This window comes from Astyanax mexicanus, chromosome 21 (genome assembly GCF_023375975.1).
Source record: "Astyanax mexicanus isolate ESR-SI-001 chromosome 21, AstMex3_surface, whole genome shotgun sequence".
In the NCBI taxonomy this organism is placed as follows: Eukaryota; Metazoa; Chordata; class Actinopteri; order Characiformes; family Acestrorhamphidae; genus Astyanax; species Astyanax mexicanus.
Window position 1 is genome coordinate 18010624 of NC_064428.1, and position 26749 is coordinate 18037372.

Genomic DNA, 26749 nt, shown 5'->3' on the forward strand with positions numbered 1-26749 from the left:
GAGGCGAACATAGCCTCCACAGACCACTGTGCTACCATGCTCTCTAATCCTTACAGTAGTACTGCAGTCCTAAAGCAGTAAACTTCTTGTTATTTCTCTTTTTTCAGTCAGCCCAAATAGTGCAGCAAACTTTGGTTTAAATGCAGATTGAGATGGTTTGGGTATGGCATCTAATTCTTTAGTAGGAAATGTAAGATATTTACCCAATTTGTACCCAATCTTCTATGACTTTGAGGGGAAGTTTTCCAGATAGGGATTACCGTAAGCCTAGTCTCAGACGACACAGTACTTTGAATAGAGTTTTTTTTTATTGAAAGGAAAATATAGTCTAAGACTAGGCTTAACCTCTGTCCTGGAATCTCCACCCTAAAAGCAGTTGTGTAGACCAAGCAGTTCTTTTCTTAAATAGCTCAAATAGAGCTAGACGATAGATGCAGTTCCCATTGTCTTTCCCAATTCTTTACCCTTAATTGCATCATTTCATTTCTTCCTCCAAGACACCAAATAATTAGGCCTTCCTGAGGACTTTGATCCTTGAGATTGTTGATTAAGTTGCATGACACATTTTTTTGTACGTTTGCAAGGCTGTTCACGTGAGCAAAGACTTGGGTGTTTTTCCTCTAGTCTTCTTCTGCTTTGTGGGAATCAGTTATTCATCAGTTATTTTTACATTTCCGAGTGCTAGGTAGCTGCTTAGAGGAGCCCATAGTTGGTGATTGATGGGACAAGATTTTGAGAGTCATGGTATTGACAAAAAAATACCTTCTACAACAAGGGTTTTATATACAGTTAGCCATAGCCTTACAAGGGGCCTCAGGCCTGGGAACCTTGGTAAACATTGGAGGAGAACTCTATTCTCTTGGGAAGCCCACATTCTGGCCCTACCACTTAGGTAGGGTGTCCCAATTCTTGTAGGAAGTGTTAGGGCTAAATTGGCCCTATTTTTTAAAGACAAAGGATGCCTTTAGTAAGTTAGTAAGTTAACCAGCAGCTAGGTTGCTGAACTTTAGCGCTCCACTGCCATAGCTATATCTTGATTGGGTCTTCTTGAAAGGTTGTCTCAATTCTTAGGGGGGAGATTTCCCCCCTTCCCCTTGTAACTCTGCTCCAAAAGGTAAGGTTACACTCGAAAATAAGTGCAAAAGGTTAGAAAAGAGAAATGGTACTTGACCTTTTAGTCAAAGAAATGGGCCCAGTCCCATTTCTCTTTTGTATCCCTATGACTTTTTTATAAGTGTAACCCTTTCCCTTGTAACTCTGTTCTTAGGGGAAGGGTTGCACTCGGAAAAAGTTAAAGGGGTACAAAAAAAAGGGACTTTTTTACCCTGAAACCCCTGCTTTTTGAGCAACGATTACCCATTGAAAGGAAAACATTGTCTAGGACTAAACTTAGTCACAGTCCCAGTCTCATGTGGACCAAGCACTTAACCTCGAACAACTCGAACAGAGCTCGGCGAAAGAAGTACTACCCATTGTCTTTATCAATCGTTTGCCCCAAATTGCATCACTCCATTTCATTTCTTCCTCCAAGACACCAAATAATTAGGCTTTCCTGAGCACTTTGATCCTTGAGACTGTTGATTAAGTTGCATGACATGTTGTTTTGTACTTTGTCGAGCGTGCGTTGAAGGAAAGGAGAAGAGCGTTCAAGAGAGCAAAGACTTGGGTGGCTTGAAAGGCAACAATTAGGAAAAGAACAGATGAAGAAGGGAAAGGCGTGGAAGGTGCACAGGGAGTCCTGTTTTTTTGGCAAGCGAAGCACCGCTCGGCATGAGCGTCCAACTGCAGTAGTTGATAAGAGCACTCCCAGCATGCTTTGGGGGGGAAGGGGCAGGAGTGGAAGGATCACAGCAAGAGTGTGACGGCGCATGGGCTCGGGAGGTTTCCAAGTTTTGGACGTGAACTCAATCACCAAGGCCAGCCAGCTGCAGCTGCCACGAGCTACAATGGCTAAATCAGCTCAGTTGGATAGCATATTCTGCAGTTCAGAAGCTTGTACTGACTTGCCGTATTAACAAATCTCATTTATTTTCAGGAGGAAAAGGATAATTAACTAGACGGCAAAAGAACATCATGAGGTAATACCTGATAAACAATTATCTGTAATGAATTTTTGCTATAGTGGTTGCTATAGTGTATCCCAGGTGGTTGATTTGGAGTTGCTAATAGGCTGCCAGGTGGATTTGATGGAGTTGCATAGTTGGTACAGTGAGTGGTTACTATGGTGCTGCTTGAAGCTTGCTATGGAGTTGGCTAATTGTTGCTAGGTGAATGCTAAGAAGTTGTTGTATTCCAAATGGTTTATATCAAACTGCTAAGCTGTTGCTGTGGTGTTGCACAATGTTTGCTAGGGCACTAGGACTGTTTACTAATGGATTGCTATGTAGTTTCAATAATATGTCTGGTGTTTCGGGTTGCTAGGGGTTGCTATGATATCCCAGGTAATTTTTGTGTGGTTGATTAGTGGTTGTTAGGATGTTGCTAAGCAGTTACTTTGATATTGCATGTGGTTGGTGTTGCTGTATGCCTGTTATAATGTTGCAATGTTGCTATGGGGTTGCAAAATAATTGCTTAGTCATTGCTAGATAGTTGCTAGGTGGTTGCTAAACAGTTGCTAGTGTATTCCAAAGGCTTCCCTTGGAGTTGCTAAGTGACTGCTAAAGTTTTGCTTAGTGGTTGCTGTGGAGTGATAACTAGGGGATTGTTGGGTGTTTTCCATGATGTCTCATGGGTTTCTAGGTGGTTGCCAGGGTGTTGTTAGGTGTTTGGTAGGCAATAACTATGAAATAGACTGTATTTGCTTTGAGGTTTGCTTGTTGGTTGCTTCCTTTGGCATTGTTAGGTTGTTGCTATGATGTCGCTAGGTGTTTGGTAAGCCGTTTTTATGAAATTGTGTTTATTTGCTTTGGGGTTTTCCTAGTGGTTGCTATGGTATTTCAAGTACTTGCTTTGGCATTGTCAAATGGTTGCTATGATGTTGCAAGGAGTTTGGTAGGCAATAACTATGAAATTGACTGTATTTGTTTTGGAGTTTGCTTGTTGGTTGCTATGGCATCTCAAGTACTTGCTTTGGCATTGTTACGTAATTGATATGATGTTACTAGGTGTTTGCTAAGCGGTTCCTATGAAATCATGTGTATATGCTATGATGTTGCTAGGTGGTTGCTATGGTATATCAAGTATATGCTTTGCTATTGTTAAGTGTTTGCTATAATGTTGCAATGTGTTTGATAAGCAGTTCCTATGAAATATTGTATATTGTTTAGGGTTTGCTTGGTGGTTGCTATGGTATTTCAAGTGCTTGCTTTGGCATTGTAAAGTGATTGCTATGATGTTGCTACGTGTTTGTTTAGCAGGTACTATGAAATCATGTGTATTTGCTATGGTGTTGCTAGGTGGTTCCTATGGTATCTCAAGTACTTGCTTTGGTATTGTTAAGTGGTTACTATAATGTTGCCAGGTAGTTGCATGAGGAAGCTATTATAGAATTTCTTGGTGATTTCTCAGATGTTTCTTAGGGTATCTCAGGTGTTTTCCCAGTTTCCCAGAGCCTTGCCAAGTGGTTGCTATGGTACCCTAGGTACCGCATGCAGATGACTTGATGTTACCAGTGCATTTGTATCATTGTGACTATAGAAATATATACAAAGTCTTGTACCCCATTTGGTCCAATGGGAAATGACAGTGAGCACATGCTTAAGTCCTGGACCTGCACAGAACCGCAGGGGCTGTCGAGTGTGTTTGGTTTCGGAGAACGTTGTTTACAAATACAGAAAAAGAGGTGAGGGGAGAATAATGAAATATAGATTAGCATCGTGGGCGCCCGCAGGGCTTTGTGGCCTAGTTTTCCCCTCCTCTTCTTTTATGTTTAAATTTTATTTTGAGATGCACAGGAAGGTTGCCGCTGTGACTGTTGGGGCTGAAGGAAGTACAAAGTGGCAGACATGCAGAATATTGAGGAAGAAAGTAAAAGGTGGTGAAACTGGAGCATGGAGGCAATAGAGGTGGAGGGGAGATGCTGAGAGACAAGACAAGACAAGACAAGTAGCAGCTAAGGAGGACAGACGACAAAACGACAAAAAAACACCACAGGGGAAGCACAGCAGGTTACAAGATTAAGAAAGCAGTCAAGAGTAGGTATTTTTTTAAGTAATTATTCTAAATCATTCAAACAAAATGATTTGACTTCTAAAACATGTAAAGTTAACTGTGCAAGGTCTGTAGTCATTAAAAACTCTTTCCTGAGGATGCAGGAAATATACTCTGATGACTCTTTCAGGGAGACCACATTTGTAGAGATGATGCTACACGATAGAACTCTGCTAGATGTTCTGAAAGAATGTCTTTTGCAGACAAACATACGTTTTAATTTGCCTTTCTAGCAGTTCTATTAGCTCTCTGAATGTTACTTTTTCATGCTTTCCATGCATCTACTTGACCGCCATCAGCAAATGGCTAACTAAAAAGGCTTTGATCTTTTCTTCTAGTCTTCTACTAATTTGAGGACATCACTTATTCGCAGAAGTTATTTGTAGTGCTAGGCACCTTCTTACCATACTTTTAAAGCTTTGCATCACCTGGCCTTTTCCTAACAGGGACTGTGCCCAAACCATAGCTCTTAAAAGCTAACTAAGGTCTGGGATCCTTGGAAAAGAATGGACTTTTTGGATTACTCCGAAACTTTTGCATCCCAATGTAGGAGTGGAATTACGCATTTTACCTGTAGTAAGTAGAGCAAACTCCTGGAGTGCCACAGAACTGCGTTTGCGTTTGTTGGTTATCTTACTACAAATCAGATCCATCTCAGTCATCAAGCACTTTATCAGAGCAGAGAGGGTGGGGAAGACTAGATCTAGATGTTCTAGATAAGGTCCAACAGAACAGGACAGCAAGAAATGATCAGAAAAGATGTGGAAACACTTACGGGTACACTCCTCCAGCGGTGTGCTCGAGCTCATGTGGATATTATCGATCCAGATGTGGCCTGTTGTGGCCTTCTCAAAGACGCCTTCAATGACGACCTACCAGAAAGGAAAGGGAGACGGTAAGATTCAAACATCATATGTTTCTGAATCCCAGCAGAATGCAAGAAATACTGTAAATGAGGCCAATCCATAAGATTTGTCTGGTTTTCTGTACCAAAAGCTATTGGGGGAAAACAACCTTGTGCTACTTATTGTCCTTGGAAAGGCAGTGGTTCAAAATCAGTGGTTGGGCTTCAAGGGCATGGCCCTTAAGCCTCATACAGCTAGCGCTGTCCATACCGTGGCAATGTCAGGACTTATTTTTCCTTTTCATTTGGGATACAGAGACCTTCATCATTACACTACTACAGTGTCTCTAGATAGTGAGATAGAGAGAGTGTGGGCAGCAATGCATCAAGTCAGCATTTTCTTCCATTTCAGACACAGGGAATGGAGGGAATTGACTGCATGGATGGGTTAAAACTGGAGGCCATATTCCATCGGTGCTCAAGACAAGTATTGTGAACCTGGTTGTCTTGTCTTAGCTTGTCTTATAAGGATAACCCTTATCCTTATCCTTTCTTAATAGAGGTTCGCTTCAAGGCCAGTGTACCTGAAATTCTTTGGGCGATCGAGGTATGATGGTGCGTCCCTCCTTCCAGATGGGTTCCTGATTGCCGTGAAGAGCCCAGAGGAGAGTCTCCTCCTGGAGTGGGTTGCGCAGCAAAACTCGTAGAGTTCCTTCATCCTCAAGCTGATAAGAGAACTTGAGGCAGAGTGGGCCAGTGTCAGGGCCCACTTCAGGACTGAAGAGCCTTGCCTTTTTCCCTTGGGTCTTAAGGTTAGCCTCAATGAATAAGTAGTTTCCTAAACCTGCGGGACAGGAGACAACAGCAGTAGGTCAAAGACCAGGCAGACAAATAATGGTACTTGCAAAATGTAGGGGTTTAGAACAACAAACTAGTTTTAAAAGACCTGCAGCTGCGCAAAAAATCTAGAAGATTTGGATGCTTCTCCTCAGCTCTTACACTTACACTTACACAATTGTGCTGCCAGAATGTTGACCAATACCTCACTACGTGAACACATCACTCCTGTACTAAAGAAACTTCACTGGCTCCCTGTCCGAGTACGAATTGATTTTAAGACTCTTATTCTAACTTTTAAGGTGGTACATGGGACTGCTCCGGTCTATCTTTGTGATCTGGTGAAGTTTTACACTCCCTCACGCAATCTTCGCTCTGTTAGCCCTTGGACATTACAGGAGCCTATTTGTAAGCTCAAAAGGATAGGAGAGAGAGCATTTTCTTTTAGAGCGCCACGATTGTGGAATGCTCTCCCTGAGGTCATTAAAAGTGCTCCTACCTTGGACTGTTTTAAAAAATTACTTAAAACTCATCTTTTTTCTTTAACATTTAAGAGTGGTTAAGTGTTTTTGTTTATTTTGTTGTTGTTTATTTTACTAATTTTATGTAGCGCTTTGGGTCTTTAGAAAAGCGCATTATAAATGTAAAGTTATTATTATTATTATTATTACTCAGGGTTAAAAGTCGAAAGTTCGTAAGTAATTTCCTACGGGCAGCAGTTAGTAGCTTAGTCGTTAAAGGACTTGGTTGGTAATAATAACAGGGTTGTAGGTTCAATACCCAAGTTTGCGAAGCTGTCTTGAGCAAGGCCCTTAACCCTTACTGCCCCTTGGGTTTTGCGACTACAGTAAGCAGTGCTTAGAGCTAATAAATGCCGCCCAATAGTGGTACACTGTGGAACCCTGAGTGTTTTGGTGCTATCATCTAGCGGCTCATCCCACGTAGCTTGTTTTAACATGGTCAACGTGCAGGCCACAGTCCAATATACTTACCTTTTCTGGTTGGCGGCTAATGCTAATACTGGTCTAGCCTCTGTACTACAGAGAAAAACTTCACTAAAAACATGTTTATGACTCTGAACTTGCACCAAATTTTTAGGTATTTTATCGCCTTATAGTGTAAAAAATAAGGTACATAAGGTGTTTACACAAGAACAAGAATGAAAATGTGTTCTCACTCCAAACTAGGAAATACTACAATATCCCAGAGTTAACTTCAACATATCCGAAGGTGCAGTTCCAGTATGCTTATGTATAAGCTCAGAACTAATCAAAACTCCTGACCCAAAATCTTATTTAACAGGATCCAGAGCCTTACTGTAAATGCAAAGCCAGCGATTCAGCAGTAGAAACGAAGTGAGAGCCTGGAGGAGGAACCCCTGCTTTGCAGGTGCCATTCGAACTGTCTGCTTTATGTCAGCCTTCGCACATGCAAAGCAGCATGAGGGTGACACGGCCAGCTGGGCCTGTGACAGTGTGTCCTCCAGCTTTCCCTGATTCAACACGAATCTCCTGCAGGTGCTTTCAGAACCAACCACCACGCTGTGTTTGCTGGAAAAGTCAAGTGTGTCATCATAGAATGAGCCAAGCGTCTTGTCATTAGTATTAATGCTTTGCGTGAACAGCGGCATCCCACAAGGCTCGGTTCTGGGCCCCTCGGGTGATTTGAGGGTCTGTTTGTTATGCCTAATGCCCCCCTAATGTTTGGTGCTTTGCAGCAGTTGACAGTTTGTGACTGCATGATGCTTTTGTACGTTGCATTTTCATGGAAATACTGGCAAATATGGGCCAAACTGTCTTGTCAGCATCACATAAGGTAATGAAATATCCAAATATTGTTTCCAGGATTTGGATAATGATACATATTTCTATACCAAAGCAAAAAGAAAGGATATTAGAGGAATAAGAGTAAACTAACTATGCACTGTCACACTAATTAAACAATGATACACATTTTTATTAATCTACATGTATCCTCCATGTATTCTTTTCACATTGACTGCCATTGAAGGTTTACAATGTTTTTTTCTCTCCTGTAAAGTTGGTGTTTTGAAGATAAGTGTTTTTCATTGGACAGCGACGATTTACATCCTGCTCTGTAAATAGGGGGCGGGGTCACACAGCGGCGGCTCTGTGCATGTGCAGTTCATTTACAGTGTGTTCATGAAGTGGTGTGGGTGTGCTCTGACTGTGTGAGACTGAGCTGTGATGTGGGGCGGGGCTTACAAGTCTCCAATAGCACCACAAAAACTCGCTAGATTTGTCGCTAGTAGCATTTTTTTTTTTTTAATAAAAAAAGTTGCTAGAGGGTCTAAAAGAAGTTGCTAAATATAGCGTTAAAGTTGCTAAGTTGGCAACACTGGCATTTGCTTTTTAAATCTTTCAGAGAGCATACTAAGAAATATCTAATCTGCTAAATTTTAAACAGGGTTAGCATAACAATTTAAATGTAAAGAACAAATGAAACAGAATCTATGGAGAAAAAAAATACAGGGCAAAATGTGCAATATATTTTATTAATACAGCAAAAGTGCAGCATTTGGATGTTGGATATGTATGAAAAGGGAAATGAAGAATTACTATTATCTTCGCGGAGGCTTTAGGAACATGCGTGTCTACTTAGAGATGCAGCCGCGTGCCTGCGAGGCAGTTGAAGGGTCGGGAGGCACAGTGAGGAATTCTGCTCTTCCACAGGAATATACCACTTTGAAGTCAATTATAGATCCCAGGCCTTAACCCTTTCCTCCACAAAGCAGCAGCACAGAACAGAACAGCAGAACAGAAATAAAGTGTTTTTCACACAATATTACAAAATCTGAACCTCTGAAATAGAGCAATTTATGGATACCTTTAGCTTTTTAGCTTAGAACTGAGCTAAAAAAAGGAAATATAACATTGTGTGGATCTTGGAAATGCTGCAGTGTTTAAGGAACGGACAGCAAAACAAAAGGTTTGGATTGGGAAAAAAGCATAAAAATGTATAATATACTGTATGTAGGCAAAGCCTGCTCTTTATACCAAAGAACGAGAAGCTTTACGAGAGTATTAGCATGTACTGTACACGCACACTCTGAAAAAAATACCTTTATGATGTCATGATGACAAATAGACCTTTTCTTCTTTTGTTGTACATAAATGAACAGTGATATGATATACATTTCATCACTGCAATGATGGAAAAAATGATGCACCCGTCTCCTCTATTTTCCCTCTTTTCTTTTTTAATATTTTACATTTTTTTTTTACTAAAAGTAAAGTGTTTTTTATCATGTGAAGTTAATATTTTGGAGGGTGAATGTATTAGGAAAGATGCTTAGAAGTGGCTTCTGATAAAATTAAATCTATTTACATTGTCTTTCATTATTATAAGTTGAGTTTTTTCCTTTTTGTGCAAATCATTTTAAAAAGGAGCTAACAACCCTGATTTTTTTTTGGCACCACCATCAGCTCAAATGTAAAAAAATTAGATAAAAAGTGGCAGGAGTAGTTTGGGATTGGCACTGGGGGATGTATGGGTTTAGGAACAAGGCAAAAGGGAGAGCTGATTGGGTGGAGCAGTGTGCCTCTGCTCAATTTCTGCATAATTTCTCTATAATTTCAAGATGGACTAAGCTGATGTAACATAATGAAACACTAACCTAACAAACCAGGTGTTGATATGATAGTAACTATAAATAAAATTAACAAAAAAAATCCAATAAAAAGAGTTTTTGAGAGATGCTAACAGTTAACACAGTAATGTAAAATTTACTCTACACTCTATGATTTAGCAAGGAGAAACCACTTAACTGCCATCTTGAAGACGAGGCTTAACAAGGCTTTACCAGTAACAGGAGTGTAAAAATCACATTCAGCTGTTTGGTGGGAAAGTTTTGATGCTGCTGGTTTTGTGATTGTGAATTGCGTGTGCTCAGACGATTGTTGTTGTGCACGTGTGCGACATGCCGCGTGTAGGAAGCGAGGGAATGTGACGGACTGTCAGAGGGAGAAGCACAAAGTATGCTGAGCATCTTCCCTCTCTTCCCTTCCTCTCCCGGATTCCACAGCACACACTGACATGTGGAGCGCAGACTGTGAGACTGTGTCATTTGCTATAGCTGGAGATGGAAGCAGGTCTGAGATCAGGAGAAGCTTCTATTGTGCTTTACAGAGGCCAAGGCCCTGTCCCAATTCACCCCTTCACCCTACCACTTAGCCCTAGCCCTCTGATTTACATATTTACGCCTAGGGGTAGGGTAGTTCGCTAGTGTACACATCACTAGTAGCAGGTATTGCTAGCAGTATGCTAATGCTATGTAGTAAGCTACTTTTCATTTCATACTAATTTTGATTGTACCGTTTCTTAAGGGAAGAAGGAGACAATGCATCCTCCTCTGCGTGATGAAATGGGGAGCCTGGAGAAATGGCAGTCATTAATTTTATATTAGTGTGTGTGTTTTCTTTTTTTTTTTGCTTGAGAGATTGTTTTTTCGAGTGACGCGTTCGAGTACATGTGTGTATAAATATGCAAATGGAAGCCAGCAGGCATGCTAATTTATGTATAGCAACAGTATGTATTGCTACTAGTGTATTTCACTGGTAGTATATATATAATATAGTATTTATAGTATTTCTATATATATATATATATATATATATATATATATATATATATATATATAGTATCTATCCTTAGTTGTATATATCTCTACTAGTATGTATTGCTGCTAGTGTATATATATATATATATATATAGTGGTATGTATCACATTAGAATATATATCTAATAGTATATTATCACTAGTATGTTTTGTTCCTGGTATGTATCGCTAGTAGTATATATCACTATTAGTGTATAGCAATAGTATGTATTGCTACGTGTATGCGTATCACTAATAGTATATATCTCTTGTAGTATGTAACGCTAGTACAGTGTATACTGCTACTGGTATATATATAAATATATTAGTAGTTATTGCTAGTAATACAGTATGTTAATTCTAAGTAGTATGCTACTAGTAGTATGTATCGCTAGTAGTATATATCACTAGTAGTATGTATTGCAATAGTATGTATTGCTACTAGTATGTATATCACTAATAGTACATGCCTCTTGTAGTATGTATCGCTAGTATTTTATATCACTAGTAGCAACAGTATAGCAACAGTGTGTACTGCTACTAGTATGTATCGCTAGTGGTACATATATCACTAGTAGTACAGTATGTTAATGTTAAGTAGTATGCTAGTGTAAGTAGGCTGTTAATGAAGCAATTTTTTTCTTTTTATTTCATACTAATTTTGATTGGAAAAACGGCACTCATTAATTTAATATTAGTGTGTGTGTTTTAGTTTTTTTTTTTTTTTGCACGAGAGATTGTTTTTTCATGAAACGCATTCGAGTACATGTGTGTATAAATATGCAAATGGCAGCCGGCAGGCATGCTAATTTATGAGCTTGTTCACGTGTGGGCCTGTGCGTGGGCTTATTTGTGTCCGTGTGGTTGTGTTGCTAAATGTGTGTGTGTGTGTGTGTGTAATAAACCCACTGTTGGAGCCGATGGAGAGGTCCTGACTTTGGCCCAGGGCAGTGCTTCTGCTGGAGCTGTGCAGGACCCAGTTGAGGTCAGCATCCGGGTCGTCGGTCCATCCGCAAAAACCCTGCTCGAAATCACACAGCACCGCCGGAGAGGGGGTAGAGGTGCCGGAGCCTGCGGAGAGAAAGAGAGAGAAAGAGAGAAAAAGAATCAATACTGCACGTAGAAAAAAAACTGCTGGGAAAGATTGGGAGAAGCTCATATCACTCAAATAATACATTCACATTAATATTTATCAAACCGCCTAAGCGCCGCCCGCGTAGGTGAACAGTTCAAAGAAGCCGGCGGCGCTGCATGCTAACAGCAGAGCTAGCCTGCGCTAATCGCTGCCTTCAGCCTCTAGGCTGGGCAGAGGTGAGGCGGAGGCAGAAAAGCTAATCTGAACTCTTCTCAGCACGAACCCTGCTCAGGTCTGACCACTGATAAACAGTAAAGATGAAGCTTAAAGACTGCTAGCGCTTAGATAAAGAGAGACGCTAACCTCTGAAATGCATAATTCATAGGGTTCAATTGGCTCTTGAGTGTAAGTCCAGAACTTTGCCTTTTGTACAGTAACTAAACTCAACAGGACATAATATATATTTTACAGTCAATGAAAAATTCGTCCAGAGAAGCTGAATTTATTCGTTCATATATATTTATTATATATATATAGTATATATCACTAGTGGTATATATCTCTAGTAGTATGTATTGCTACTAGGTTATATCATCTGAAGTATATATCTCTAGTAGTATGTATCGCAATAGAACGTATTGCTATTAGTATATATACTGATAGTATACATCTCTAGTAGTATGTATCGCAATAGTACGTATTGCTATTAGTATATCATTAGTAGTCTATATCTCTTGTAGTATGTATTGCTAGTAGTATATATCTCTAATAGTATATATCTTTAGCTGTATATATCTCACATTTTTAAACATGCATTACAAATATGTATCTTAAAATCTTACATTTCTATATATCTTAAAATAAGAACTTACATTCTAAACATTTTGTTTTTGCAGAAATTATCTATAAACGACGCATTTTCCTTACATTTTGACCCATATTAATGACGTAGAATCTTGATTTTTTAATAAAGTGTTTCTTTCAATAAAGACTAAGAATAAATAATGATACAATATCTTAAAATTAAGATATCCCAGAATCTCCACATTTCTTTTTTAACACACCTTGGCAAAATATATGTAAACTAAAATGTAGTAATAAGTAATAAGTAATAAGTTAATTTTTCCTTCTAGGATTTCTTAAAACAAGCAAAGTCTTAAAGACACGAAATGAGTGATAACTCGATTGTTTATTTGAGTTCAAATTACTTTAAATAAGGTGAGAATTCTGAGTGAGAATGATCTTACACTTACACAATGCTTAGTACGACAAAAAATCTTATCAGTGATAGAAATAAGATTTATTGCCTTGAAATTAGATCATTTTACTTGTTAATATTTAGTTTTATTGCAGTTTAGTAACTACAAATATTTACACATGTTCCTAAAATAAAAAATATTTATATATATATATATATATATATATATATATATATATATTTTTTTTTTTTTTTTTTCAATAAAACCCTGAGACTGATTGAGATTATCATTATTCCTAAAATAAGCTATATAATCTTACACTTATACAATTCTTAGACAAACATTCTTAGCAGAGAAAGAAATAAGATTTATTGCCTTGAAATGAGATCATTTCAGTTGCTAAGATTTTTTTAGTTTAGTAACGTTAAATAATATAATAAAAAATATATTTTTTTCTTTATTTTATTTTATTTTTTTCAAAACTGATAATGCAATTTATTTCCTCCCTTTATTTGAATTTAATTATCTTGTTATCCTGCAGGAAAGGTACGAGTTACTTGGGATAATTAGTCATTATATTGAGAGCAGTGTGTCAGTATTTCAAATACATTCTGACATCGTATGTAAATATTTAACATACGGTTGCCAGAAACCACCTGGTGGTAAATGGGCTTCATTGCTTACTTTGCTGTTGAGTGAAATGTGTTTTTTTTTTTTTTTGTCTTACTCTGAGCAACTGAATCCAGTGAGTGTTTATTATTGTCTTGTTTAATCAGAGTGATGATGAAGCGCAACTGAAGTGTGACAGTTCTGCATGTGAAGCTTTATGAAAGGCTGTAAATACAGTTCTGCTTCATGAGGAGAGAACTCTGAAATCCACTGTGTTCTTCTTGCTTTTTTTCAGTCATTTCCTGAAAATAACTAAAACTGAAAACAGTCAGCCGGCCAGACTCCTGCTTGGGAATATAAACTAAATGCAATGTAATGCAATTCATAATATAATACGTGTTTAATTAGCGTTTAAAGCAAATAAACAACAACAAGGTTAATTGATACAACATGAAGATAAAGACATTATGTCTGTGTAGCCAAATGAACAGATGCTTCTCATTTGTTGCCTCCAGATGCTGCAGTTTCCCAGTGTGTATTTATACTGGGAACTGTATAGAAGTCATTTGTCTTTACATTAAATACAAACGAGATAAGAGACTGCACTGCAAAAAATCCATTGGCATACAACTAGACAAAATACCGGTACATGTAAATTGAGACGTTAATGTTTAAAGTGGCAGTCTGTATTAGTTACTAAACTGAAAGCAGAAGCATTTTTATATGGAGAATGTTAAAAATATTGTGTTTAATGGTACCAGTGTGCTGAAACGACCATCATTCCTGCTAATATATTTATTCTAAAAACTGGGGTGTCGGATCTCTTTTCGAGGGAGTTCTTCTTGACGTTGCACGTCTTTATGTACTTATGTCACGTGTACAGCCTCTAAAAGAGGATCCGGCTCAGTGTTACTGAATTTGAGCGGCTGGTGGAGCAATGGAGACTTCAGAAGAGGAAACTCAGAGCTCAGTAGCTCATTCACTCATAGTAAAACCAAAGAAACAAAGGAGTGAAGTTTCTGACTGAGCGCTCTCTCTCTCTCTCTCTCTCTCTCTCTCTGACTAAACATAACCTGGAATAGGAATCCTCTGCTCTGAAAGGAGACAACAGTTTAAAATGATTCTTCTGCATGATCGGTGCAATTACCCATTCCCACCAGAGAGGGCCCTAAATCCCAAAACATAAAGACATCAGCTTTAAATTAAGCAATACTTTTTCTTAGTAAGAAATTTTAACATAAGCAATCCCAAAGTCTCAAAGGGAGTGAAGAAAGACTTAAATCAAGCAAAAGAAATCCTTATTTTGTGCCCTAAATTTGTACAAAAGAACCAGAATAACTTGACTGGTGACTTTTTGTGCTTATTTTGAGTTCAAATAACTTAAAATAAGTTGTAAATTCTAAGTAGGACTAAATAAGATAATTATTCCTAAAATAAGTACAACAATCTTACACTTACACAATGCTTAGAAACACAAAAATTCTTATCAGAGAAAGAAATCAAATGTATTGCATTGAAATTAGATCATTTTACCTAATTCAAACTCTCTACAGTGTGAAAGTGATTGATTGCTATTAGTGAAATCTCCTTACCAGAGCTGAGCTTGTGGGCGGTGCTGCTTTCTGCGGCGGGGGGCAGAGTGGAGGTGGACGTCTCTGCCGCTATTGTGGACGTTTCTGTGGAAAAAAGGCACAAAAAGAGTTTAAAAATGTTCTTTTCTGCGTTTCACTTTTTAAATAGACACCTTAATAAATTCACTAATCCACTCGTACCACTGCAAGACACACTAACACACAGTGTCAATCAGCCATGATTGAAGAACACAGGAACAGGACTACACTCTGTGATTATAGAACTACAAAGTCTAGTAATACTGTATATAGATGTGCTGTTACTAGACGTGTCATTTCATACAATGCCAGTTCAAACAGTATTTCAGTAAACTGTAATAGTGTTGTACAAAGTGCAGTTTTATAAAGTGGGTTTATGTAGAGAAGAGTGATGGTAAACTATAGGAAACACTATTATAGTGAAAGGTAATGGTTCTCATCACTGTTCTCTACATTATGAAACACTATTATAGAGAACATAAATGGTTCTTATCATCATTTCCTACGGCTGCACTTTATAGAACACTATTACGGGGAGCAGAAATGATCTCTAATTTAATCGCTTTATTTAAACATGTCATTAAATTTACTGTCACAACAGTATGAGGAACAGTTATTTACAGATGCAGTGGCTGTGCACTCTTATCCTAATATCATTTTAGATTTTTTTACATCCAGTGTCATATCTAGAATTTAATGAGACCCACTTCATCTCTCTCTTTCTCTGTTTCTCTCTCTGGAGGAGTTATGGCTCCTGAGTTCCTGCAGTGTGTTAAAGTGATTTGTGTCGGTTTGGTGGTTGGGGGATGGCAGGGACTTTGAAGGGTCCTGTGCCTGTTTGTGTGTGTGTGTGTGTGTGTGTTTTAGCTGAAGGACCTGGAAGCTTGTCCAGTTTGCCGTTTCGAGAGCACACTGGTGTTTTGACACAAAGCACTATATTGGTTCTTGTTATCCAGTATAGTGTCATCGCACTGCTGATTTGACCAAATGATGGAAAGAAGTGGAAGAAGTGGATTCAGTTGCTGTTGCAGTAGTTGCACTGGTTCATTATTATTATCAATTAATCCCTATTTTATATCGTATTTGTCTTCATCATTATTCTCTACATTATATCATCAGCATTGCTATAATAGAAACACTATTATAGTGAATGGAAATGGTCCTTATCACTGTTCCCTACATTATCACATCAGCATTATCAGCAGTGATGAGGACCATTTCCATTCACTATAATAGTGTTTCCTAAAGTAGTGCTGATGTTATAATATAGAGAACAGTGAGGGGGACCATTTCTGTTCACTATAATAGTGCTTCATAAAGTAGTGCTCAGTACTGCTGATGTTATAATGAAGGGAACAGTGACGAGGACCATTTCTGTTCACTATAATAGTGCTTCATATATTACTGCTCATTTTATAATGTGGAAAACAGTGATAAGGACCATTTTATTTTATTATAAAAGTGTTTCATAAAGTAGAGAACAGTGATGAGAACCATTTCCGTTCACTATAATAGTGTTTCATAGTGTAGCGAACAGTGAAAAGGACCGTTACAGTTCATTATAATAGTGTTTTATAGTACTGCTGATGATATAATGTAGAGAACAGTGATGAGGACCATTTCTCTTTACTATAATAGTGTTTCATACAGTACTGCTCATGTTATAATGTAGAGAATAGTGATCGGGGCCATTTCTGTTCACTATAATAGTGCTTTATAATGAAGATAACAGTGATGAGGATCATTTCTGTTCACTATAATAGTGTACCAAATAGTACTGCTGATGTTATAAAGTAGGGAACAGTTATGAGGACCATTTCCGTTCACTGTAATCATGTATCATAATGTAGAGAACAGTAATGAGGACCATTTCCATTCATTATAATAGTGTCTCATAGTGTTGTGAACAGTGAAAAGGAAAGATTCAGTTCACTATAATAGTGTTTCATACAGTACTGCTGATGTTATAATGTAGGGAACAGTGATAAGGATCATTTCTGTTCTCTATAAAAGTGTTTTACATAGTACTGCTGAAGTTATAATGTAGGGATTAATGATCAGGACCATTTTGAACCTACACAGTTTATGTTTACTGTACTATAATAATAATAATAATAATAATAATAATAATAATAATAATAATAATAATAATAATAATAATAATATCACACAATATAATAATGTAGTGTGATCAGAGGATTTCGTACACACTGATGAAAGAACACCGGTCTTGTTTCTTGCAGGAAATAATGAACACTGAGAAAAACTCCTGCCGTGGAAATCAACCGAGGCACAAAGCCGGTAGTTCTGACAGTCATGAAAGGCTGGAGGCAAAGCTGGATCTGCTCTTCAGTACAACGCCCTGTCCTTTTTCGGGAGGCAATTAGGCGGCTAATGTCACTTCCTCCACTCGCTAACTACCTCCACTGTCTCACTGTCTCGTTTTCTTCTCGTTTGTTCTGTTTGACCTTTATGTCCTTAATGCTTTTGCAACACCTGAGGGAATATCTTTTAGAAGAATGATGCTCCATCCCTCCAGCACAGTTCCAGAGACTTGCAGAATAGATGCCAAGGCAAAGTTAAGCAGTGCTGGTGCCTCTGTGTCTCTTTTGTCCATAGTCCAAAGTCATTAGGAAGACACAAACAGTATATATCACTCTATTGCCCCATACTTAAACCTGACTTTTGTAGGAGTCCAAACGAAGAATGCATTGTTTGCTAAAGATGAGACGTTCTAGGCTATAGCAGTACAGGTTTCTCAACTGAAAATGATTGGCAATTCATCGATATGACCATCTTTAAAGGAATGACTTACTTCTCTCAAGCCAAAGATGCTTCCCCACTGAAAGTCATTCAATAGGGCAAAATGTCTTCAAGTGCATCATAGAGACTTCATGCCAAGCAGTCAATGATCTTTCACCAGGAGGTGCACTACCCAAGAGTAGCCTTTGAGTTGAACCAACTTATAATAACTGAGTTTAGTCTGTTGCCAATGGCAGCTTCTTTTCCATTGGCTTCTGTCACAATCTATTTGCATACTGGGTGTGTCCAACAGTTTCTAAAAGACACTCACCATCAGTGTATAGTGATTTCCCCTGGGCTACCTTAGAAATAAATCAACTTCCCTTTTAGTTGTAATAACTTGATGTTCTAAGTTGCTAACTTGCTAACTTAAGTTTTCTTTTCCATTACTTAACCTTTTTAAGGCAACCGGTAAATTCCATGTAAACTGTCAAAGCATTACGTTTTCAATACTGACAAAGACAAAAAAAATATGTCTGTATTGTGTAAACTGAAACACAGATACGGACACAGGCTTCACTACTGCATTAAGACGCTCTGTCAGAGTAGAAAGGTCAGCTTATCTTCTGGAGTAATGACTCTGACCTTTATGGAGCGTGGCAGCGACGTAAGCACTAACACACGAGGCAAAGGCCAGGGAAGGCGCCACACTTAACCGGAGTCAATATGAGCGTGTTTTCTCTTCTAATGTACTAAATGGTAACTGTAAAAACATAGCCATTGATTTTAGATTAGATAAGACACTAACTCCCAATGCAGTGCTAAAAAAATACAGGACCTTTACTCAACCTAACTTTTTTTATTGATGCATCCCATAGAAATAAATGGGGTTGAGAATTTTTGCAACGTTCTAATGTACTGTTTATTTAAATCACCTAGAAACACACTAGCTACAATGTAGAATTATAAGACTATAGCACTTGTAGAGCATATAAACTACTTAGAAGCACCATTACAATGATGTGGGGTACCACAGCAACCACCCAGCAACATCAGTACTACCATCTAACAATCACACTTGAAACACCATGGCAGCCACTTAGCAACATCACAACATCACCTTAGGGTACCATGGAAATCTCTGGCCAACCACTTGGTAACATCATAGCAACACCATCTTAACTGCTTACAGGACACCATAGCAACCACTTAGCAACACCAAGGCAAACACTTAGCACTCATTGAGCAACTAATTAAAACCACATGGGAAACCACCATAGGGTACCAATAAAATCTTTGACCAACCACCTAATAACATTGAAGCAACACCATCTCAACTGCTAAAGACCACCATAGCAACGACTTAGCACTCAACTAGAAACTAAGTTGCAACACATCCACTTAAAAGAACCATACAAAGCACTAACCAACCAATTAGTAACATTATAACAACACCATCTTAACTTCTTAGGAACACCATAGCAACCACTTAGCAACACCATGCCAAACACACAGCACTCAACCAGCAACTAATATGAAATGCAACCACATGGGAAACCACTTTAGGGTACCATTAAAATCTTTGACCAACCACTTAGTAACATCATAGCAACACCATCTTAACTGCTTAGAGAACACCATAGCAACCACTTAGCAACACCACGGCAACACAAGAAACAGTAATGGCCTAAATGTAAGAGAGTTAAGAACATTAGCATTAGCGACTTGACTTAACCTGCGAGTCAAGTATGAGTGATGTATGAGGTGTATGAGGCGAATGCATATCAGTAGAAACTGACATCCATTTCTCAATCTCTCACTCTCTCTCTCTCTCTCTCTCTCTCTCTCTCTTTCTCTCTCCTCCACTCCCTCGACCCCTCGCTCCCTCATTCCCCTCGCTCCTGTCATCCCTCCATCTGTCTCTCCGCGACGGCTGCCACATCTTTCTCCTGGGGCCCTGACTCAGCAAGATAAGTCAGTTCAGAAAAAAATAAAAAGCCAGAACTTCAATTATGTAGAAAGCTTTCCTGCCTGCCAGCCAGGGCCCGGGGCCGCCGAGGCATGCTGGGAAAATTCAGCCCACCTGGGTATGACATCATCACCCGAGCTACACAAACATACTGGAGATGTGCGCCAGTGACAGCGGCGATAGAAAGCAGTCGTATAGGCAGAGATGAAGCGATCAGATATATACACTATGTATATATATGTTCGGACACTTTCGCGCATGCTCTTACACACCCATTTATTTGTCAGCTGATCAGATAAGCTCTCGCGCTGTGCGAGAGAGACGTGCAAACAGAGCTGTCAGGAGAGCTGAGCTAACCTATTTTTTTCCCACTAAAAAGAGACAGCAATTACAAGCGTGATTGTAATCTGCATATGAACATATGAAATATGAAATTCCTATGAATTCCTATGAAATTCCTGCATATGAAATTCCTTTTTTTGTGAAATAAAAATGTCATTTTGTAGCTGGTCAGGCCGGGATTGTTAGGAAAGATGAAAGACAGTTGGGAAAAACGGTTGATGAATTTGTAAATGTATGCTGAGTGTCCACTTTATTGGAAACAGCAGTTCTAGAAGGTTTACAGTAAATAGTTCATATTATAGAAAATCTAACTTCCCTCACTATTTAGAAACATGAGATTGACGAAGCTTAACAGTTCGAATAGTTTCCTGGCAACATCTGTACAGCTCTGAAAAAACAATAAGAGACCACTTAAAAATGATGAGTTTCTTTGATTTTACCAAATTGAAAAAAAAAAAAAAACTGGAATATAATCAAGAGAAAGATGAATGATTACAAGCCATCAAACCAAGCTGAACTGCTTGAATTTTTGCACCAGGAGTAAAGGCATAAAGTTATCCAAAAGCAGTGTGTAAGAGTGGTGGAGGAAAACATGCCGAGTGCAGGTGCGTGAAAACCGTGATTGAAGTTTTCTTTGCATTATTTAAGGTCTGAAAGCTCTGCATCTTTTTTTGTTATTTCAGCCATTTCTCATTTTCTGCAAATAAATGCTCTAAATGAAAATATTTTTTATTTGGAATTTGGGAGAAATTTTGTCTGTAGTTTACAGAATAAAACTACAATGTTCATTTTAGTCAAACATATACCTATAAATAGCAAAATCAGAGAAACTGATTCAGAAACTGAGGTAGTATCTTAATTTTTATTTTCAGAGCTGTATAATATATGAGTTTTACATTTTGAACTGAATTACTGAAATAAACTAACTTTTCAATGATATTCAATTTTTTTTAGATGCACTAGTAGATTGTATATCGCCATTCAGCAAAAAAAAATTTGAGCTATATTAGTTTTGATCCATATCGCACAGCCCTGATCTCTAGTCATTCTGCATTTTATGCAGGAATGATGTCACAATTCCCTATCCTAATCCAGCTCATTCTGCTCACGACCACACCTTTCTCACTAAACTCTAGAGAGTGTTGTGCTGAAAATCCCAGGAGATCAGCGGTTCTAAAAATACTCTGGCACTAAATACACCACATCATCTCAAACTTCCCACTCTGGTTAATGAAATCATTGTGTAATCATATTTACACACAATGGCAAAATGACAGTAATAACTGTAGACTTGTAAGGATTACGATAATGAAAACATTTGCATGGAAACGTGAGCTTGTTTATGATGCGTAATGAAAACAGTAAAATGCTGACAGCCATAGATTAACCAGATGTAATGAAATGTGTGTGTGTGTGTGTGTGTGTGTGGGAAAGAGTGTGTAGATGTCTCTGATGAGAAACAGATAGAGGAGAAAGAGGCGAGGAGAGAGAGAGGAACAAAAACATTTACACATCCAAATGCACTCCCCACAGAGAGCAACAGAGCGAGAGCATGAGAGAGAGAGAGAGAGAGAGAGAGAGAGACAGAGAGAGAGAGAGAGCAGATCCATGTGTGGGAGTGTGTATATTTTCAGTGGGGCAGGGAATCGGAAATATGGAACAGGAGTTCACATGAAGATAAGCACTGTTCACCTTAGACACGGTTATGGACTTTGTGAAGTTTCAGTTTTGAGAGACGATGCTCTGTCCAGCTATACACAGTCTATGGTTCGTCCCATGTAGCTTGTCCAATATACTCACCCCTGAACATCAAAAGACCTAGTGCTTAGCGGGATTAGCAGGTAATGCTAATGCTGCTCCAGCAGTGCTAGCCGGGGTTAACAGCAGACTACAGGCCGATAATACTCACCTCTGAATGGCGAAAGAGCTAGTGCTTACCACGGTTAGCGGCTAATGCTAATACTGCTCCAGCCTAAGTGTTGGAGAAACTGAAACTCCTGTATAACGCTGAGTGTCTTTACTGCTCCTCAAAACTTGACTGGTAGAATTCATACATAAAGCGCACCGGATTATAAGACACACTGACGATTCTTGGAAAAAATTAAAGGATTTCAATAAGATGTGTATTTGCTTAATGCACACTACTAGCGTTACTCTCTAGAGGGCGCTGTCTGGCATTACTTTTTGGAACATGAAAAAAAAGGAAGTCTGTAGAAATATACATGGTATATAGCACACACACACATACACACACACACACACACAAGCTCAAGCCATTAGGTCAGTAATAAATAATAGAACACAGTGGTTTATTGGCACACCATCAAGCTTTCTGTTGCTTACCACCCACTAAAGTGTGTGTGTGTGTGTGTTTGTGTGTGTGTGTGTGTGTGTTTGTGTGTGTGTGTGTGTGTTTGTGTGTGTGTGTGTGTGTGTGTGTGACTTGTATATAACCCATGAGGGTTGTGTGTGTTTGTCCTTCGCTGTATAGTAATGAGATTTGCCACAAGCAGATGTTCAAATACACACCCTTTTAAATCAATAGATTCAAGGCAAATATGACAATACAGCATATCACGGGGGGGGGGGGGGGGGGGGGGGGGTATATATGGATATGTGTGTATATGTGTGTATATGTGTGTGTGTGTGTGTGGGTGGGTGTGTGTGTGTAGAAGTAAACTGTTTCCAGATTGTGGGCGGGGCTGTCCTGCATTTCGCCTAGTGGGAGGCCAGATGTGACTTACACACACACACACACGCACACACACACACACACGCGCGCGCGCACACGCACACGCACACACACACACACAAAGACATGCACACACACAGAGACACTGCATCCCCTCAAACCTCTAAACATTTATTCCTCCACTCTATAAACCCTTCATAGGCTCCTCCCCCTTTTTCCAGGGCTACACCGTAAACACAGCATTTCCTCCTCTTTTCTATTCCAGCAGCTCCACTGGAATGTTTGGGGGACAGCGCTGAACATGCAGGCAATTTTACAGCCATCAATCACTGCGACAGTGGATGTGGAAGGTGTGCTGGTGGATGAACAATCATGTGAAAAAAAATGTGTTTTGTGTTTATTTTCTAGTGTGTAAATCTAAAACATTTTGGTAACACTTCCTATGAACCCTGTATTCATAATGCATCATGAGTGCATTCATAATGCACTACATGACAGCATACTACCTTATAAAGACTGCTATAATAAGTCTATTTAAATAGCTCATAAGTACTTACAACAACATTCATAACACATTCTAAACTACAAGTATAGGGGTTTCTAAAGAAAGGGCTTATAATGTCTTATAGTATCTGTTCATAAGAACATTGTACAATGTAGTGCTGTAATGCACTATAACACATATTTGGTATATTTTGGTATAATGCATTATAATATGCAGCTATGATTTCTCAAATTAGGCTTTTATAAAAGTACAAAACACATTATAAAGCCTTGTACACAGTCATTATTGACTTAAAGTGAAATGAGTTTGCATAAGCTTTTTAAACATGAAGTAAATGTTATTATTCCTCACTGTAGGCATTTGAAAACACACTTCACTTAAAACCAGTAAAGAGCACTCATAATGCTCTATAAGAGCAATAAGGCATACTAAAATTGATTTCACGTTAAAAAAGCATATGAAAATTCACTTCACTTAAAGTCAGTAATGACTGTATTTAAGGCTTTATATTGTGTTATGTACTTTTAAAAAAGCTTAATTTGAGAAATCATTGCTGCATACTATAATGCATTACACCAACATATACCAAAACTACACTGTACAATGTTCTTATAAACAGATATAAGTCCTTTCTTTATAAACCCTTATACTTGTAGTTTATACTGCGTTATGAATGTCGCTGTAAGTACTTGGACCATGGTTCAATGGACCACCAGTAAAAGTGATTTCTAAATGGTTGCTATGGTGTTATTAAGAGGCTCCTATGATGCTGCTATTGACTTGCTATGGTATCACTATTAGATGCTATTGCTATAATGTGATATAGCTTTTTTTTTTTTTTTTTTTTTTTTAATTCAGGTGATCAGAGAGCCAGCACAGTGGACCCCCATTAAAGGTGATTTCTAAATGGTTGCTATGGTTTTATTAAGAGGCTCCTATGATGCTGCTATTGGCTTGCTATGGTATCACTATTAGACGCTATTGCTATAATGTGCTATAGCTTTTTGTTGTGCTTTTTGGGACATGCTTAGATGCAGAATAGACTTTGTAGCATCACTAGCTACGGCCATACCTAGTAATGTTATTCAGCCATCTTTTTTTTCAGTCAATGTATCATATGTATCATCACCACATTTGGTGTACATTTTGAATTATGAAATACAATACATTACAGTTTACAGCATCTTTATTAGCTTTATTATCTCTTCCTACCTGGCAGGCTGCAGCCCAGCACCTCCATCCTCATGCCGATGCCTGCAGGGGACCAGCGCTCAGGGTAGATCCTGATGAACTGGGCCGGGATTTCCTCAAAGCGCCGCAGCTCTGGCGTGTCATAGTGTGAATTGCCCTCAAAAATCTACAACAAACAAATAGAGAATATTGTACATTACCAGTATCTTTCTTTTGTCACTTTTGTCGCAAGGTTAAAAATGCTTTCAAGGTTCTGGTAATCATCATATTCAACCAAAATGTATATAGTATATAGTACATTGTTGCGGTCATGCCATAAACATGCTAAAACTTCCTAAAAACATGCTAAAATTTTTACAATTAATGGAATAGAAATGACTCGGAATAAATTCATTTTAGGCAGACTTCCAATGAAAGAAGGTTTTGTCCTTCCTTTATGCTACAGCTGTTGCTGTTTTGGAGATACCAGGCTTTTGTGTGACAGAGACAATACAGATTTGTATGTATTTTTAAAGTTGAACAGTTATTCAGTTATTATGGGAAGTTATTGTTATAAACAAATGTCATATTCCTAATGGAGTTCCACAAGGCTCAAAATTAGGGCCTTTGCTTTTCTCATATACTAGCGCATCTCAAAAAAAAAAAGAATATTATTGAAAAGTTACTTTATTTCAGTAATTCATTTTATTATTTTATTGTTGATGATCATGGCTTACAGCCAATGAAAACCCAAAAGAAATCTCAGAAAATTTAAATATTATATAAGACCAATTGGTACTTTTGGCAGTGTGGACAGTGTGCCAAATCCTGCTGGAAAATGAAATCAGCATCTCTATGAAAGTTGTCAGCAGAGGGAAGCATGAAGTGCAACACCAGCAGATGACATGTCTCTCCAAACCATCACTGATTGGTGGAAACTTCACACTAGACCTCAAGCAGCTTGGACTGTGTGTCTCTCCACTCTTCCTCCAGATTCTGGTTCCTTGATTTACAAATCAAAATGTAAAGTTTACTGATGATCAGTGATGGTTTGGAGAGACATGTCATCTGCTGGTGTTGGCACTTCATGCTTCTCTCTGTTGACAACTTTTATGGAGATGCGGATTTCATTTTCCAGCAGGACTTGGCACACTGCCCACACTGTAATACATCTATATTATATATAAGTTTCACATTTTGAACTGAATTACTGAAATAAAGTAACCTTTCAGTAATATTCTACAATTATACTGAGTGCAACAGTCTCTACAGAGGAACCATCAGATACTGACTTTGGGCATACTGGTCTTGCTGTCCATCACAAAGTTCCAGTCTTTTCCGTTGAGGCTGTGGGCCAGGCGGTACTTGCGGACGAAGGCCCGGTTGTCCGAGTTGCTTCCCACTTCTCCGCTGCGTGCCCCTTGGGTGATGACCCCGTGCACCATCTTGGTGGTGGCCAAGTCTACCTGGAGCCACTCCTCGCCAGCCAAGGGCTGCGCTGGTGCAGGGAACCAGCCTGACCGGCTGGCCACCAGGCGGGCGGTTGCTGGGGCCCAGTGCAGGTCCCTCACCGAAGAGGCCGTGATCTGAGAATCTGGCAACAAGCCTGAGAGCATGCCCTGCAGCTCAGAACATGGAGCATCTAAGAAATGAAAGAAAAAGATAGCAGATCAAGAGAAGAGCCATTCTGCGACATTAAACATGTTCTTTCATATGTAACAAACACATAATCACGTACCTGTGATCTGGCATCCGTAGAGCTCGAAACGCAGGGCGATGCCGTTCTTCCAGGTTTGGGGTTTAATACGGACAAATCGGGCCAGAACTGGCTGAGGGACTCGGTTCAGGACCACTTCAGATGGGTCTGTGTTGGCGTGGAAAGTCTGCAGGACAGACAATATACATATTTAGTTCATTAATTACTAATATCAACAGTGAAAACAACATAAATATGCATTAAATTGGACTGAAAGAGCAGATTTTAGATTTTATTTCACATGAATCCTTAGTTTCACAAGACCTTCAAGAATATGCCTTTCCAGAACCATCATTAAAAATGTTGTCATCATTGTTTTTTGTTTGTTGAGCCCTAGTAAGAATTAGTGTTGTGTCCCATGACTTTTGCTATGTCCTATGGAAGCTAAAAACGTTGACTTGACCTGTGTCAATTGTATTGAATATGATTTCTGCTAGAGTCACTTCTCTGCATGCGTGGACATTTCTAGCCAGATGCTGCCGGTCACGATCATTACCACCTATTGCTCTAAACCTAGCATTAACCTGGCATCCACTTACAGGCCTCGCTTGAAATCGGATACTGTAACTCATGTCATCTTGCCATGAGCACACTGGCCAGTGTTCAACCACACTCACAAGATTCCACACCT

General features: G+C 38.8%; 1 protein-coding gene across 3 annotated transcripts in view; it reads right to left on the reverse strand.

Annotated features, from left to right (window-relative positions):
* The window catches only part of nrp2a (neuropilin 2a), a 144374-nt gene that overhangs the window by 18435 nt on the left and 99190 nt on the right, over positions 1 to 26749 (reverse strand). For all 3 annotated transcript variants that reach the window (XM_022674882.2, XM_022674883.2, XM_022674884.2), the window contains exons 8-14: positions 26101 to 26245; positions 25655 to 26004; positions 24405 to 24549; positions 14925 to 15008; positions 11359 to 11520; positions 5579 to 5838; positions 4926 to 5022 (exon numbers count right to left, since the gene is read on the reverse strand). In XM_022674882.2, the coding sequence (XP_022530603.2) occupies positions 4926 to 5022; positions 5579 to 5838; positions 11359 to 11520; positions 14925 to 15008; positions 24405 to 24549; positions 25655 to 26004; positions 26101 to 26245 (1243 nt within the window). The remainder of the gene's footprint in view (positions 1 to 4925; positions 5023 to 5578; positions 5839 to 11358; positions 11521 to 14924; positions 15009 to 24404; positions 24550 to 25654; positions 26005 to 26100; positions 26246 to 26749) is intronic.